Source organism: Schistocerca cancellata, chromosome 3, assembly GCF_023864275.1.
Source record: "Schistocerca cancellata isolate TAMUIC-IGC-003103 chromosome 3, iqSchCanc2.1, whole genome shotgun sequence".
In the NCBI taxonomy this organism is placed as follows: Eukaryota; Metazoa; Arthropoda; class Insecta; order Orthoptera; family Acrididae; genus Schistocerca; species Schistocerca cancellata.
Genome location: NC_064628.1, coordinates 810205590 through 810221377, shown reverse-complemented (window position 1 = coordinate 810221377; position 15788 = coordinate 810205590). Strand labels below are relative to the sequence as shown.

The window sequence follows — 15788 nt, the reverse complement described above, 5'->3', positions numbered from 1 at the left end:
ATAAGTTATTTTTTGAGTAGTGGATCTGGACTAATTCCCGAAAATTTTGAAAAATCTTGGAGGAATGGGACAAGTTTGCAATTAGAGTTTACATTTCAATTTCAAGAAAAGAAGATTAGAGTTTAACATGTAGTCAATGAAGAGAGCTTTAGGGACTGAGCACTTGAAGAGAAAGGAAATCAACCACATCCTTTTCAAAACATAATTTTAATTTGTTGTTCATCACATTCTGTAAATAACACCTTGAAAAACAGTAACATGTTGCTAAAAGTTATTGCTACGAGACACTATCATCACTAACCATTTTGCTGGAGTTGTTCGTAAATTATCTGGTAAGTTCATTTTTGTACTGTACCATGTACATATGTACGAGGTCGATTCAAAAAATTCCAGAACTTTGTTCACAAAATATTTGTACACTTACCTTTTACTTATTGTGCAAGGCCTCATTGAAATACTTGCCTCCACAATTGACAGATCACTCCCAATGTCATTTACACTTCCAGAAGTAGTCTTGGTATGCTTTTTGCTGGATCACACAAAATGCCATCTGTACATTTTCTTTTATCTTGTCTATTGCTCCAAATCTTCATCCTTTCAACAGGGTTTCTAACTTTGGAAATAAAAAAAATGCTACAGAGGCCACGTCTGAAGTGTATGGATGATGATTTCATTTTTTGTGCAATATTAACACACCAATACGGATGAATGTGCAAGTGCATTATCATTATCTAAGAGCCACAAATTCTCTCTCCATGTTTCAGACCATTTCCATACAGTACATTTCGCAACACATCTGCATAACACCATCAATTAACAGTTTGTTCCTGTGGCATGAATTCATGATGAACTAATCCTTCAAAGTCAAAGAAAACTATCAGCATGACTTTGACATTTGACCTGACCTGATGAGCTTTTTTTGGGCTTCGAGATCCTTTTCTGACGCACTGTGAAGAGTGCACCTGGGTCCCAACATTATAACCATAGACTCATGTCCCATCATTTATGATTCTCTTAAATAATGTCTATTTCTCATTTGCATGATCCAAAAAATATTCACAGATTGCAAAGGGGAGGTATTTCTGGTCTTCACTCATGAGCTGTTGGACAAGCTCGGCAGCAACACAGTGCATTCCAAGATGCTATTTCAGCATTTCATGACATGATCCAACTGAAATGTTACATTCTTCTGCATACTCTCAGACAGTGAGTCTTCAATTGGTATGCACAATTTTGTTGAGATTCCCAACATGAGCATTGTCGGTAGATGTCGAAGGGTGCCCTGAACAGGGTCATCTCTAACTTCCGTCTGGCCATTTTTAAACCGTGTGAACCATTTTTAACACTAAGTATCACTCAAGCACTCATCATCTTAGGCTTCTTGCATCATTTGGTGTGTCTCTGTTAAGGTTTTCTTGAGTTTCATGCAATATTTAATGCAGACGCATTGCTCCTCTAACTCTGCCAGCTTGAAATTCACACACTGAGTGACAGTGTTCTACTCAGTACAGTATTGAACAATAACTAACAAAAATACAACAATGAAACTTCTTGCAGCTATTCATTAAACACAGTCATGTGCAGGGATGTGAACCACATTCCACTCCAACACACCATTGGCACAAGATTAGGAATGTTCCAGAATTATTTTTAACAGACTTCATAAGTATGTATGTAGTATGTATGTATGGATGGATGTGTCACATAATGAAGCACATACAGCCCATTGTGCACAGTCTTCCTCTTCTCTTTTTTGTTTCGTGAAACATCTTTTCCTGGTAAACTGCCTGCAGGAGAGCACAATTTAAAATTATAAATGACTGATTTATATTAGGCAATCATATTAAATAAATATTTTAAATCAGGCTATTCCAAAACCCTCCCATCAGGCCAAGACACCCATGACTACTCATCGGCTCTCCCATGGGCAAGCATAAGTAGTATAGGCTACGCATTTATGCCTTGCCCTTCATATATGCAAGCCATTTATCCATCTCTTTTCGTGGATGATTGGTTGAGGCAAACAGTTGCGATGGTTCCCTACATGAGCTGTTTGTGCACCCCTTTTCACCTGTGTCCAAAGGTATCCAGCTGACTGCAGGAAGGCCCCAAGCTGGAACAGCTGTGTTCCATATTTTCATTTTGTTGATAGTTGTGGTGCCCTGAAATACAGTGGAACCTCACACAAAAAGCATAATTTGTTCCAGAATCTTACTCACAGTGCTAAACATTCATTAAGTGACACAATTTATCCCATATAAATTAATTTAAAATACAATATTGATTTCCATGCAGAAAAGGTGCTACAAGTTTTAACTTCTTCATGCCATTTATTCAAAGAAAATTATACATACAGTATTATGTACTTTATTATTAATGATACATAACTAATTCTTCTTTACTAGGAAGCTATCTACAGTCATTCATTTCTGCCAATGCTTCAACACTTGGCAAAAGTGCAACACAGCATTGTTGTCAAATAAATTTGTAGCACATTTAGCCACTGCTTTACTGGAGTGATGATTTTCAAGGTGTGATGCAACTGATTCCCATGTTTTTAGCATTTCTCTTATTGTGCCAGAAGACTGATGCTTTGCTGTTACCTCCTCCTCCTCCTCCTCTGAAGAACTCCTCTCCGTAACTTCCTGCTGTGAAACAAACTGCAACTAAATAGCTCTTTGGTGGTCATTTCTTGGCTATGATCTTCCACAACCTCATTGATATCATTGTTATCCACTTCTAGCCCCATGCTCTTGGCCAAAGGCAAAATCTCATTGACTACAGACTCCACAGGTACTGATTATCTTCTTCCATGCAAAAGGGCAAGTACTCTTGGTGACCCCTTCCCATGCCTTTTGGATCATCTTGACACAGACACTGATGTTGAAGTGATATTCCGAAAACTATCTGAGAGTGAGATCAGTAGCTTCAGTCAATCCAAAATAATGCTCAAAGAGCGCTTTAGTGTAGAGCTTCATAAAGTTAGGAATAATCTGCTGATCCATAGGCTGGAGTAAAGGAGTGGTGTTGGGAGGCAGAAATTGGATCTTGATAAACTGAAATTCTTCAAGGAGGTGGTCTTGTAAGCCTGGAGAATGGGGAGGAGCATTGTCCATAACATGAAAGACATGGAGTGGCAGACTCATCTCTATTGTTTGTTGTTGTGGTCTTCAGTCCAGAGACTGGTTTGATGCAGCTCTCCATGCTATTCTATCCTGTGTAAGCTTCTTCATCTCCAAGTAACTACTGCAACCTACATCCTTCTGGATCTGCTTCGTATATTTGTCTCTTGGTCTCCCTCTATGATTTTACTCTCCTGCTGCCCTCCGACACTAAATTGGTGATCCCTTGATGCCTCAGAACATGTCCTACAAACCAATACCTTCTTCTAGTCAAGTTGTGCCACAAATTCCACTTCCCCCAATTCTGTTCAGTACCTCCTCATTAGTTACATGATCTAACCATCTAATCTTCAGCATTCTTTTGTAGCACCACACTTTGAAAGCTTCTATTCTGTTCCTGTCTAAACTATTTATCATCCATATTTCACTTCCGTACATGGATACACTCCATACAAATACTTTCAGAAATGACTTCCTGACACATAAAACTATCCTCGGTGTTAACAAATATGCCATTGCCAGTCTACATTTTATATCCTCTCTACTTCAACCATAATCAGTTATTTTGCTTCCCAAATAGTAAAACTCCTTTACTACTTTAAGTGTCTCATTTATTAATCTAATTCCCTCTGAATCATCTGATTTAATTTGAGTGTATTCTATTATCCTCATTTTGCTTTTGTTGATGTTCATCTTGTATCCTCCTTTCAAGACACTGTCCATTCTGTTCAACTGCTCTTCCAGGCCCTTCGCTGTCTCCGACAGAATTACAATGTCATTGGCAAACCTCAAAGTTCTTATTTCTTCTCCATAGATTTTAATTCCTACTCCAAATTTTTCTTTTGTTTCCTTTACTTACACAACACACAGATTGAATAACATCAGGGTTAGGCTAGAACCCTGTCTCACTCCCTTCCCAGCCACTGCTTCCCTTTCATGTCCCTCAACTCTTACAACTGCCATCTGGTTTCTGTACAAATTGCAAATAGCTTTTCACTCTCTGTATTTTATGCCTGCCACCTTCACCTTCAGAATTTGAAAGAGAGTATTCCAGTCAACATTGTTAAAAGCTTTCTCTAAGTCTACAAATGTTACAAATGTTCATTTGCCTTTCCTTAAGCTATCTTCTAAGATAATTTATAGGGTCAGTATTTCCTCACATGTTCCAACATTTCTACGGGATCCAAACTGATCTTCTCTGAGGTCAGCTTCTACCAGTTTTTCCATTTGTCTGTAAAGAATTCTCATTAGTACTTTGCAGCCATGATTTATTAAACTGATACTTTGGTAATTTTCACACCTGTCAATACCTGCTTTCTTTGAGACTGGAATTATTATATTGTTCTTGAAGTCTGAGGGTATTTCACCTGTCTCATACATCTTGTTCACCAGATGGTAGAGATTTGTCAGGGCCGGTTCTCCCAGGGCTATCAGTAGTTCTAATGGAATGTTGTCTACTCCTGGGGCCTTGTTTCAGTTTAGGTCTTTCAGTGCTCTGTCAAATTCTTCACACAGTATCGTATCTCCCATTTCATCATCATCTATGTCCTCTTCCATTTCAACAATGTTGTCCTCAAATACATCTCCCTTGTATAGAGCCTCTATACACTCCTTCCACCTTTCTGCTTTCCCTCCTTTGCTTAGGACTGGTTTTCCATCTGAGCTCTAGATAGTCAAACAAGTGGTTCTCTTTTCTCCAAAGGTGTCCTTAATTTTCAAGTAGGCACTATCTATTTTACCCCTAGTGATATAGGCATCTACATCCTTACATTTGTCCTGCAGCCATCCCTGCTTAGCCATTTTGCACTTCTTGTCAATTTAGCCGGCCAGTGTTGCCGAGTGGTTCTAGACGCATCAGTCTGGAACTGCGTGACCGCTACGGTCACAGGCTCGAATCCTGTCTCAGGCATGGATGTGTGTGATGTGCTTAGGTTAGTTATGTTTAAGTAGTTCTAAGTTCTAAGGGACTGATGACCTCAGATCTTAAGTCCCATAGTGCTCAGAGCCATTTGAACCATCTTGTCAATCTCATTTTTTAGACGTTTGTATTCCTTTTTGGTGTCTTGAAGGGTGTCTTGAAGGGAGGATATAAGATGAACATCAACAAAAGCAAAACGAGGATAATGGAATGTAGTCGAATTAAGTCAGGTGATGTTGAGGGTATTAGATTAGGAAATGAGACACTTAAAGTAATAAAGGAGTTTTGCTATTTGGGGAGCAAAATAACTGATGATGGTCAAAGTAGAGAGGATATAAAATGTAGACTGGCAATGGCAAGGAAAGCGTTTCTGAAGAAGAGAAATTTGTTAACATCGAGTATAGATTTAAGCATCAGGAAGTCATTTCTGAAAGTATTTGTATGTAGTGTGGCCATGTATGGAAGTGAAACATGTATGGTAAATAGTTTGGACAAGAAGAGAATAGAAGCTTTCAAAATGTGGTGCTACAGAAGAATGCTGAAGATTAGATGGGTAGATCACATAACTAATGAGGAAGTATTGAATAGGATTGGGGAGAAGAGAAGTTTGTGGCACAACTTGACCGGAAGAAGGGATCGGTTGGTAGGACATGTTCTTAGGCATCAAGGGATCACCAATTTAGTATTGGAGGGCAGCGTGGAGGGTAAAAATCGTAGAGGGAGACCAAGAGATGAATACACTAAGCAGATTCAGAAGGATGTGGGTTGCAGTAGGTACTGGGAGGTGAAGAAGCTTGCACAGGTTAGAGTAGCATGGAGAGCTGCATCAAACCAGTCTCAGGACTGAAGACCACAGCAACACAACAACATTCACTTTTGCATGCTTCACTTAATGCATTTTTATATTTTCTCCCCTCATCAATTAAATTCAATATCTCTTTTGTTACCCAAGGATTTCTACTAGCCCTTGTCTTTTTACCAACTTGATCCTCTGCTGCCTTCACTATTTCATCTCTCAAAGCCACCCATTCTTCCTCCATTGTATTCCCTTCCCCCATTCTTGCCAATCATTTCCCAATGCTCTCTCTGAAACCCTCTACAACCTCTGCTTCTTTCAGTTTTTCCAGGTCCCATCTCCTCAAATTCCCACCTTTTTGCAGTTTCTTCCATTTCAATCTACAATTCATAACCAATTGATTGTGGTCAGAGTCCACATCTGCCCCTGGAAATGTCTTAGAGTTTAAAACAATGGTTCCTAAATCTCCGTCTCACCATTACATAATCTATCTGAAACCTTCCAATGTTTCAGGCCTCTTCCACATATACAACTTTCTTTCATGATTCTTAAACCAAGTTTTAGCTCTGATTAAGATATTCTCTGTGCAAAATTCTACCAGCCTGCTCTCTCTTTCATATCTTACCTCCATTCCATATTCACCTACTACTTTTCCTTCTCTCCCTTTCCCTACTATCAAATTCCAGTTCCCCGTGATGATTAAATTTTCGTCTCCCTTCACTATCTGAGTAATTCCTTTTATCTCATCATACATTTCTTCAGTCTCCTCATCATCTGTGGGGCTAGTTGGGATATATACTTGTACTACTGTGGTAAGCATGGGATTCATGTCTATCTAGGCTACAATAATGCATTGACTATGATGTTCATAGTAGCTTACCCATGCTCCTGTTTTTTATTCATTATTGAACCTACTACTGCATTACCCCTATTTGATTTTGTATTTATAACCCTGTATTCACCTTACCAGAAGTCTTGTTCCTTCTGCCACCGAACTTCACTAATTCCCACTACATCTACCGTTAACCTATCCTTTTCTCTTTTAAATATTCTAACCTATCTTCCTGATGAAAGGATCCAACATTCCACACTCCGATCTGTAGAACGCAAATTTTGTTTCTCCTGATAATGATGGCCTCTGAGTAGTCCCCACCCGGAGATCCGAATAGGGAACTATTTGACCTCTGGAATATTTTACCCAAGAGGATGCCATCATCATTTAACCATACAATAAAGCTGCATGCCCTCGGGAAAAATCACCTCCAGCAATTTTTTTTTATTTGTTGGACCTCCACAGCACATTTAACCAGCTTCTCTGGACTTTACACTTCTTGAAGGCTCATGGAGTTTCTGAATGGTAAACAAGCAGCAGTTTAATTTTCAAATCGCCACTTGCATTGGCATGGGATAGCAGCGTGAGATCGTCTTTCATTGGCTTGTGACTGAGCAATATATTCTCCTCTACTGTTATAATCGCACACCTTGCCATCTTTTTCCAGAGTAGACCCGTCTTATCACAATTAAAAACCTGCTGCCACAGATAGTCTTCAGAATCTACGAGCATCTTAAAGTTTCTGATGAAGTTCTCTGCTGCCTTTGTGTCAGAGCTGACTGCTTCACTGTGACTCACAACACTGTGGATGCCAGTTATTCTCTTAAACTTCTTCCCTTAAACACTTCTTCGGCCATTGATAATCCTGATGTCTTCTTAATGAAGCTGGCAAAAATCATTCTTGCCTTCTCATAAATGATGTTAATAGTGTCACATTGTAATTGATTTTCATTTATCCATATAAGCAGCAACCATTCGACATCATCCAGAATATGAAACAGTTATTTAGATACTTTTGTCACTCCCTTTGAAACATCTATCTCCTTAATCTTTTCCTTGTTGATGTACTAAATCAGCAATGATCACAAAATACATTCATGTTTTTCAATAATGCTATGTTCCATTTCTAAAGTAATTTTCTTTCTCTTATGTTCATCTTCTCGTGGATTTATCTTCAAGGACATTTCTACAAAGGTTATTAAAATTTGCACACACAAAAATGCTCTGTGAAAAGAAATTTAAAAAAATCTTGAGCACAAGCTGCACTAATATGGTAGCAGAAAGAGCACTACACCCAGACTGCAGAATGTACTAAAGACACAGTTCATATGCCACTGCCAACAATGAAAGGTGTTCATATTGTTAAATATTTCTGCCTTCGCATGCAAACAGCTGGTGACATCACACTAAATCGTCATCGCTCATTATGCAAAATGTTGCTCATTAAGTGCGTCCTTTTTTTACAATTTGTTTTGCTTGTTATCCAAAATGCTCATAATGGGAATGAGGTTCCACTGTACATGGACCTTTCAAACTACTTAATGAAGTGAACTGTGGAAAAAGCACTTTAGAAGTTTTTGAAATTGATTTTGAATATTTGTGGAAATTTTAATATCTTATACATATATAAAAGGAAATCACAACCAAGAGGGAGGCATAGACTTTCAGAAGAAGTTGTTACTATAGATAAAGAATGTTGAGAATGAGTGAATAATTGTTTAAAGCAGATTCCATTTTATCTAAATATTTTATTTAGTTTTTGGGGTGGTGCCATAAGCAGCCACATATATGTATTAAAGATGGCTATTTTACTGGGAGCCAGTTTCCTTTCGCAAATACTATAATGAAATTGTTAATGTGTAGTCTACTGTCTAACGAATGAAAAAATACATTTATTTATATCTGCTTGCAGTACAATGCTACTACATAGTTATAGTCTTTTTATTCCATTATTCAATCACAGCTTTGTTCTCAAGGGGATGTCCTGCATAGAGTCCTCTTCTGGCAATCTGAAATGGCCAAGGATGGATCATGAAATTCTGCAGTATGTCACAGGACTATGTACTATCTACCCCAGTACTGTTAGAGGAAACATACACACCAGACATAATATTACTGATCACATTAAAAAAAATCAAGTGGCAGACAAATTAAAGTTATGACAAAAAAGACAATAAAAACATTTCTCTTGCCCAGTATTCTCATTCCACATACTTTAAATATTTAATCATTGTAACAAAACTATAAAAATTTTCTACACTCATCAAGATTTATGAAGTACAAGATCAAGTAAATTCCTTACTCTTCAACAATTTGCTCTGTAGCTTGACCTCTTACATTACATTTTACACTGCAGTCAAATGAAATGTGAATTATTAAAGTGTATTACATTGCAGCTACAAAACCAAGCATTTGACACACAACAGTGACAACTGAAGAGTAGTTTACACTTACAAATGTAATTATAACAACAAGAATAATAACAAAATACCATTTAACAAAATTTTATGCTGAGGATAAAAAGAGAAGGAGAAAATACTAGAAAACTTTTGATAGAATTTTCCTTCCTCACAGCTTAACAATATTGCAATTAGTAAAAAGTCTGAAAGACAGAGGAAATTGTAAATGTAAATGTCATGTGACTAGAGTCTCCCAATGGGTAGACCGTTCGCCAGGTGCAAGTCTTTTAGATTTGACACCACTTCGGCGACTTGCGTGCCAATGGGGATGAAATGATGATGATTAAGACAACACAACAGGCAGTCCCTGAGCAGAGAAACTCTCCCACCCTGCCAGGAATTGAACCCAGGCCCTTAGGATTGACATTCTGTCACATGGACAATTCAGCTACTGGGAGCAGGCAGAGGAAATTGTGAACTGGGAGGAGGAAAATGAAATTATGACCTGATTTCACAGAAACAGAGAAAATAAAAATAGCAGAGTTTAATCAATGATAGTTGCAATGTTTTATGTAAGTGGCTAACAGCAAGATATGTTTTCACTCCATAATTTTATAACTCTTGTGAGAGAATGGGATATCTGTGTTCCTCCTGGATGAAGAACAACTCAGACTCATGTTGCTGTGTTTTGCGATATGATCTGATGCATGCATTCAATTCTTTTTTTAACTTGATCTTTGATTGATTTTCAAAGTAATTAAATGTTGTAATTTGTGCATAATGAGCTTCAAAATACTGCATATTAATGTCAGGTAAAAAATTGTATTTTTGTCACCATATTTTCTTTCCTAAAAAATAAAGCAATCAATACTGCAACTATTTATTGCATTCTACTTATCCCCTCCCAATCAGTATGTCAAGTTAGTCACTGTCCTTTTTCAAGTGAAACAGAGCCTAGAGTCTTTTAAATGTATGGCTTTCAATGAAATATAAAAAGTATATCAACAATGCAAGCCATGTAGCATATAAGGTACCTTGGCCTCACAGAATCCAGTGATTATTGCTTATTGTACTTGGTGCCAGAGTCATGTTGTTCTCATGTGAAATAATACTGATAAGTTCAGTATCATAACAAATAAGAAAAAGAAAATCATAAAAGCATTTTAATTCATTCACATATTATGTTCTATAAATTCCATCATTTCCATCATGAAGGAGAGCCTTCAGAAATGTGGATTAAGTTCATGTTATATGTGGAAGAGAAGAAGAAGTCAATGCAGACTACTTCCATAAAGCATATCAAGAACAAATAGTGACTAATTCCAGTCTACTCACACTGATAATTATGTTATTACTTTATATATAAATATACATTAGGAGAAAATACCTAGTCTGAAAAATGCTGCTGCTCCTTCTCCTATACTAATACTACTCTGCAGTTGTCCTTGTCTAATACTTCAAATAAAGCATTTACATAAATAATTTAGGAGTAAAGGAGATCACTGAGATCACTCAGTGAAGGAGTCATTGACAGACACACAAAAAACAGAAAGAAAACTTTCCAGATCTTTGAACAAATGCTTTGTCAAGCTACAACACACACACACACACACACACACACACACACACACACACACACACACACACGTACATTGTGCCAGCTGGATACACAATGCCGAGAGTGCAATTCAGCAGGTGGACCAGAGTGGTGGAGTGGGGATTGTGCCGAATGGGGTGGGTGGAGGGAGATAGAGGCGGGAGGCAAAGAGAGGGGTTTGGTTTTGGTGGCTAGTGACTCAGAGGAAGGCAGTAGGTATGTGGGCTAGGAACATGTAGGGAGGGAGGGATGGTAGATGTACCAGCTAGGCATGTGATGCATGGTTACCACAGCTGAAAGTGATGTGCAGATGTGGATTGGGAGGGGATGGCAGGACAGAGAAGGGGAAATTGTTGAGTGGGGTGTGTGGGGACAGTGGGTTAATGAAGAAAATGCCGGAAGGGTTACTCAAGAGAAGGATGTGTTGCAAGGATGACTCCCATCTGTGGAGTTCAGAAAAGCTGGTGGTGGAGGGAAGGTTCCACATAACCCGGGATCTGAAGCAGTCATTGATATCAAGCATGCAGTGCTCACCTGCATGTTATGCCACTGGGTGACCAACTTTATTCTTGTCCTCAGTTTGGCAGTGCTCATTCATTCTGATGGACAGCTGGTTCATCATCATACTAACATTAAAAGCAGTGCAGTTATTGCAGCAGAATTGGTACATGACATGGCTGCTTCCACAGGTGGCCTTGCCTCTGGTGAGATAGAAGCCTGTGACAGGATTGGAGTAGGAAGTGGTGAGTGTGTGGACTGGGCAGATCTTGCACCTGGGTTTTCCAATGGGACATGAAACCTTTAGCAAGGGATTTGAAATAGGAGTGGCACAGGGATGGACAAGGATGTTGTGTAGGTTGGTTGGGTGATGGAATATCACTTTAGAGACATAGGAAGTTTCTTGGGTAAGGATGTCTCTCATTTCCAAGCATGATGATAGATAATCAAAGTCCTTCTGAAGGATGTGGTTTAGTTGTGCCAGTCCAGTGATGGTTGTGTTATTGCAGTCCAGGCTGATATTGGGTGATGAGAGACATCACACCCAAGATCCTTCCCACCTCTCCTAAAATGATATTCCATCACCTACCCAACTTACTCTCATCCCTATGCCACTCCCATTGCAAGTCCTTGCCTTTCCTGTGGAAGATGCAGGTGCAAGACCTACCCTATCTACCCACCCAGCAAATCCTACTCCAGTTATATCACAGGCTTATCCTACCACATTAGAGGCAGGCCTACTGGTGAAAGCACCCATATCATACATCAACTCTGCAGCAATCACTGCACTGTTTTTTACATTGGTAAGACAATGATCAGCTGTTCACTAGAACTAATTGCCACTGCCAAAATGTGGTCACCAACAAAGTTGACAACCCAGTAGTGCAACTTCCTGCCAGTTGTGTAACAGGAAATGAGTTTCTCTCTATCACGGGCCTTGTAATACTATGGCCCATGTCCAGAACTGGCCAGCCCAACCACCTTAACACCTTCTTTACGTGCTTGCACCTTCTTTAAGTAGTTGCGTAACTAAACACAACACGTCTTTAACTCCGAGTGCCTACGTTAATGAGTTATGGCACACAGAGACACACATGTTCACAGGGGTATCCCAGAGACACAGAGAGCACCCCAGAGAGCTAAAACACCAAGAAGAATTGCTGCTTGGCTTTTGGCAAGATCATTGTGTAGTCTTTTTATTTAAGGTCAACACTTTATTTACGATAACACAGAGTTAAGTCACAAACACTGCTTGCATAACCGGAAATGAATTTTTCTCCATCATGGGCCTAGTAATACTAGGCACTCTGACCCCAAGCAGCTTCACCCAAGCTGCTATCAGAGTGCACTCTGCACCTGCATGGACAACACCCATGTCACATGACCCAGATGTGCAGGCACCATCTTTTACACTTGACTGACTTAAATGTACACCAGACATAGAAGGCTGATACACATCAAGGTATCTCTCCAGATCACACTGGCCACATTCAACTAGCATATCACCACCAGTAGAAGGCAAACTGTGTATATGACCACCATACTCATCTCTGTTATGAACATGAACACCAAAGAAGTCACCAGACAATGTTTAAGCAGGTACACCAGGATCTTCTGACAAAACATCACTAACCAGAAAATCACTATCCAGAAGATCATCTAAATTACTCATCATTAACTATTAACATGACTCTACCAATAACTTTCTTTGTTAAGAGCTTACTTAAGAGCCATATATCGTTAACGTAGGTACTTAGAGTTAAAGACATGTTGTGTTCAGTTAGGAAACAGCTTAAAGATGGCACAACCACTTAAAGAAAGTTTGAACTGACTGGTTCTCATCACAGACCCTAGTACTACTAAGCCCCTGATAGAGAAAAATTCATTTCTGGTTGTGCAACTGGTGGGAAGTTGAGGTTGATAAGGCTGGCGCTGGGCTAGAAATAGCCTCATGGAGCTGATATCACCACAACTCTGGCTTGGAGCTGTACGGATACAACAGCATTGAATGGCTCACAATGGGGCGCCGCTATTGTCATTATTGTCGCTCAAGTGCGACTGTGTATAACGCTATAGGCAACATCGAGTTGAAGACTGAAGGCATCCATGTCATACACCAACTCTGCAGCAATCACTGCACAGTTTTTTTTACATTGGTATGACAATGACCAGCTGTCCACTAGAACTAACGGCCACTGCCAAACTGTGGTCACCATCAAAGTTGACTACCCTGTGGTGCAACATGCAGCTGAGCATAAAATGCTCAACTCCAATGGCTGCTTCAGAGTCTGGGCCATCTGGAACCTTCCCTCCACCACACATTTTTCATCACTGTGCAGATGAAAGTTGTGCTTACAACATGCCCTTTGCTCCTATGACACTCCTGGTGTCAATCTCTGTTAATCCACTGTCCCCACAACCTCCACTCAAAACTTTCCCCTTCCTATGACCTGTCCTCCCTTCCTAATCCACATATCCACAGTAATTTCTGCCACACCTATCCAGCTCTGGTACCTGTGTGTCAGATGCCTATCTCATGCACCTGCCACCTCCCATGCCCGCATTCGTAGCTACAAACCTGCTGCCTCCCTCCGAGCCACTAGCTACCCACCCCTAAATTCTCTTCCTGCCACCCATTCTCTCTCCCTCTACTCATCCCACCTGACACAACCCCCTCCCTAGCCTGCCCGAGCCTACTTGCTGAAATGCAGTCTTGGCATTGGTGCCCAACTGCCACAATATAGTGGCACATTTGTGTGTGTGTGTGTGTGTGTGTGTGTGTGTGTGTGTGTGTGTGTGTGTGTTTCTACTCCAGCTTGGCACTGGATTTATTCTGAAAGCTAGCAAGTTTTCTTTTTCTTTCGTGTTGCCTGTCAGTGACTCAATGCTTCTGCTATTCAGAGAGTGGTCTCTTTACTCCTAAGTTATTTACATTTGGTCAGAACTTTCATACTATACTTAAAGTATTTATGGACCTTTACACAGGTCACTATCAGTTCTGTATATACTGGCAAACTCAAGATGTGTGTAATATGCAGTTAAGGTGACCGCTTGTGTGAAGTGGAAAATCCAGGTTTGAGTTCCAGTCTGCACAAATTTTCACTTGTCACCACTGCACTCATTTCAGTGCCCAATTGTGGCCAATGTCAGAATTTGTATTGTTACAACAAATATTAGAGTGACATGGAATTCACATGCCTAAACGCAAAATAGTCTAATAAATTATAGAAGTAGTGGCTAATGCAGTATTCTTTTGCTTTGTTTATGGATATATGGAGATTTTCAGTTTCCAACCATATGTCTACTGGTAACTTTTGCACCAAAGTATAAAACTTCAGTTTGAACCCTAGAGCAATATGCATAGTCTACAAGAAAATCATTTTTATTTCTAGTATTTTTTTGTGAATAGCAGTTAATCCCAAATCACTCTTATTATTAACTGTAAATACCCTTAGGGAGTATATGCTTTGGTGCATAGTTTTAAGAATACCCAGGCCCCTGGAGAGGCTTCTTCAAGATGATTGATTATATACTTGGCACAATATTCTTATTGCACACTTCTTCAGAATAAATGCTTTTTTCCTACTTAGTTGCTTTGTCCGGAAGAAATGGTTCAAAAATGGCTCTGAGCATTATGGGACTTAACTACTGAGGTCATCAGTCCCCTAGAACTTAGAACTACTTAAACCTAACTAACCTAAGGACATCACACACACCCATGCCCGAGGCAGGATTCGAACCTGCGACCGTAGCGGTCACGCGGTTCCAAACTGACGCGCTTAGAACCGCACGGCCACACCGGCCGGCTCCGGAAGATTATGTCCTATCACGTACTGAAAGTATGAGAGGTAACTTGTTTGCAACTCAACACAAAGAGAGAAAACTCTAAGTGGAAAGCAGGCAGACCTGAATTTTAGGTTAAGTTATCCACATTCTGGGTACCCAGAAATGTCACACATAGTGTGTGTGCTCATTGATTTCTGCTTCTGATACATGTAATATTAGGAAAAGGATAGATTGCTACTCACTGTAAAGATGACACACTGAGTTGCAGGCAGGCGCAACAAAAACACCATTACAGACTTAGCTTTGGCCTAAATCCTTCTTCAGGAAAGAAAGAAAACATATACATTCAAACAAGCACTTGCTTGTGTGAATGTTTTTGTGTTTTTTTTTTTTTTTCTGAATAAGACTGTGGCCGAAAGCTTAATGTGTATTCACTGTCCTATCTGCAACTCATTGTGTCTTCTTTATGGTGAATAGCAATTTATCTTTTTCATAATATTGCTGGTATTCCAACCTGGAAATTCCACTGTCTGGCACACATAACTGGATAATGGAATTGTTTTAATAAAAAAAAGGCCTGAATACTTGAAAATGTGCATATTTGGTAGTACAGCAGTCGAAAAAAAATTAGTTTCTGTTAGTAATGTAATAAACAAAAATAGATTTTAGAGTTAGATGCAATATGAAAAAAGTACAACAGCATATTTGTGGAAATATATATTTCAAGAACAGTTTCTAAGGATTTTCTTTGTATTAATTATATGCCAATCAATGTAGCAAATATAACAACCAGAGGAGCATCACTATTTGTGTACTGCACCAAGACTTCATGTTACTGAT

At 39.4% G+C, this 15788-nt stretch overlaps 1 protein-coding gene across 2 annotated transcripts in view; it reads right to left on the bottom strand.

Annotated features, from left to right (window-relative positions):
• Positions 1 to 8533: 8533 nt before the first annotated feature.
• LOC126177083 (uncharacterized) overlaps positions 8534 to 15788 on the bottom strand; it is a 198391-nt gene continuing 191136 nt past the window's right edge. For both annotated transcript variants that reach the window (XM_049924330.1, XM_049924331.1), the window contains one exon: positions 8534 to 8677. In XM_049924330.1, the coding sequence (XP_049780287.1) occupies positions 8626 to 8677 (52 nt within the window). In that variant the 3' untranslated portion in view covers positions 8534 to 8625. The remainder of the gene's footprint in view (positions 8678 to 15788) is intronic.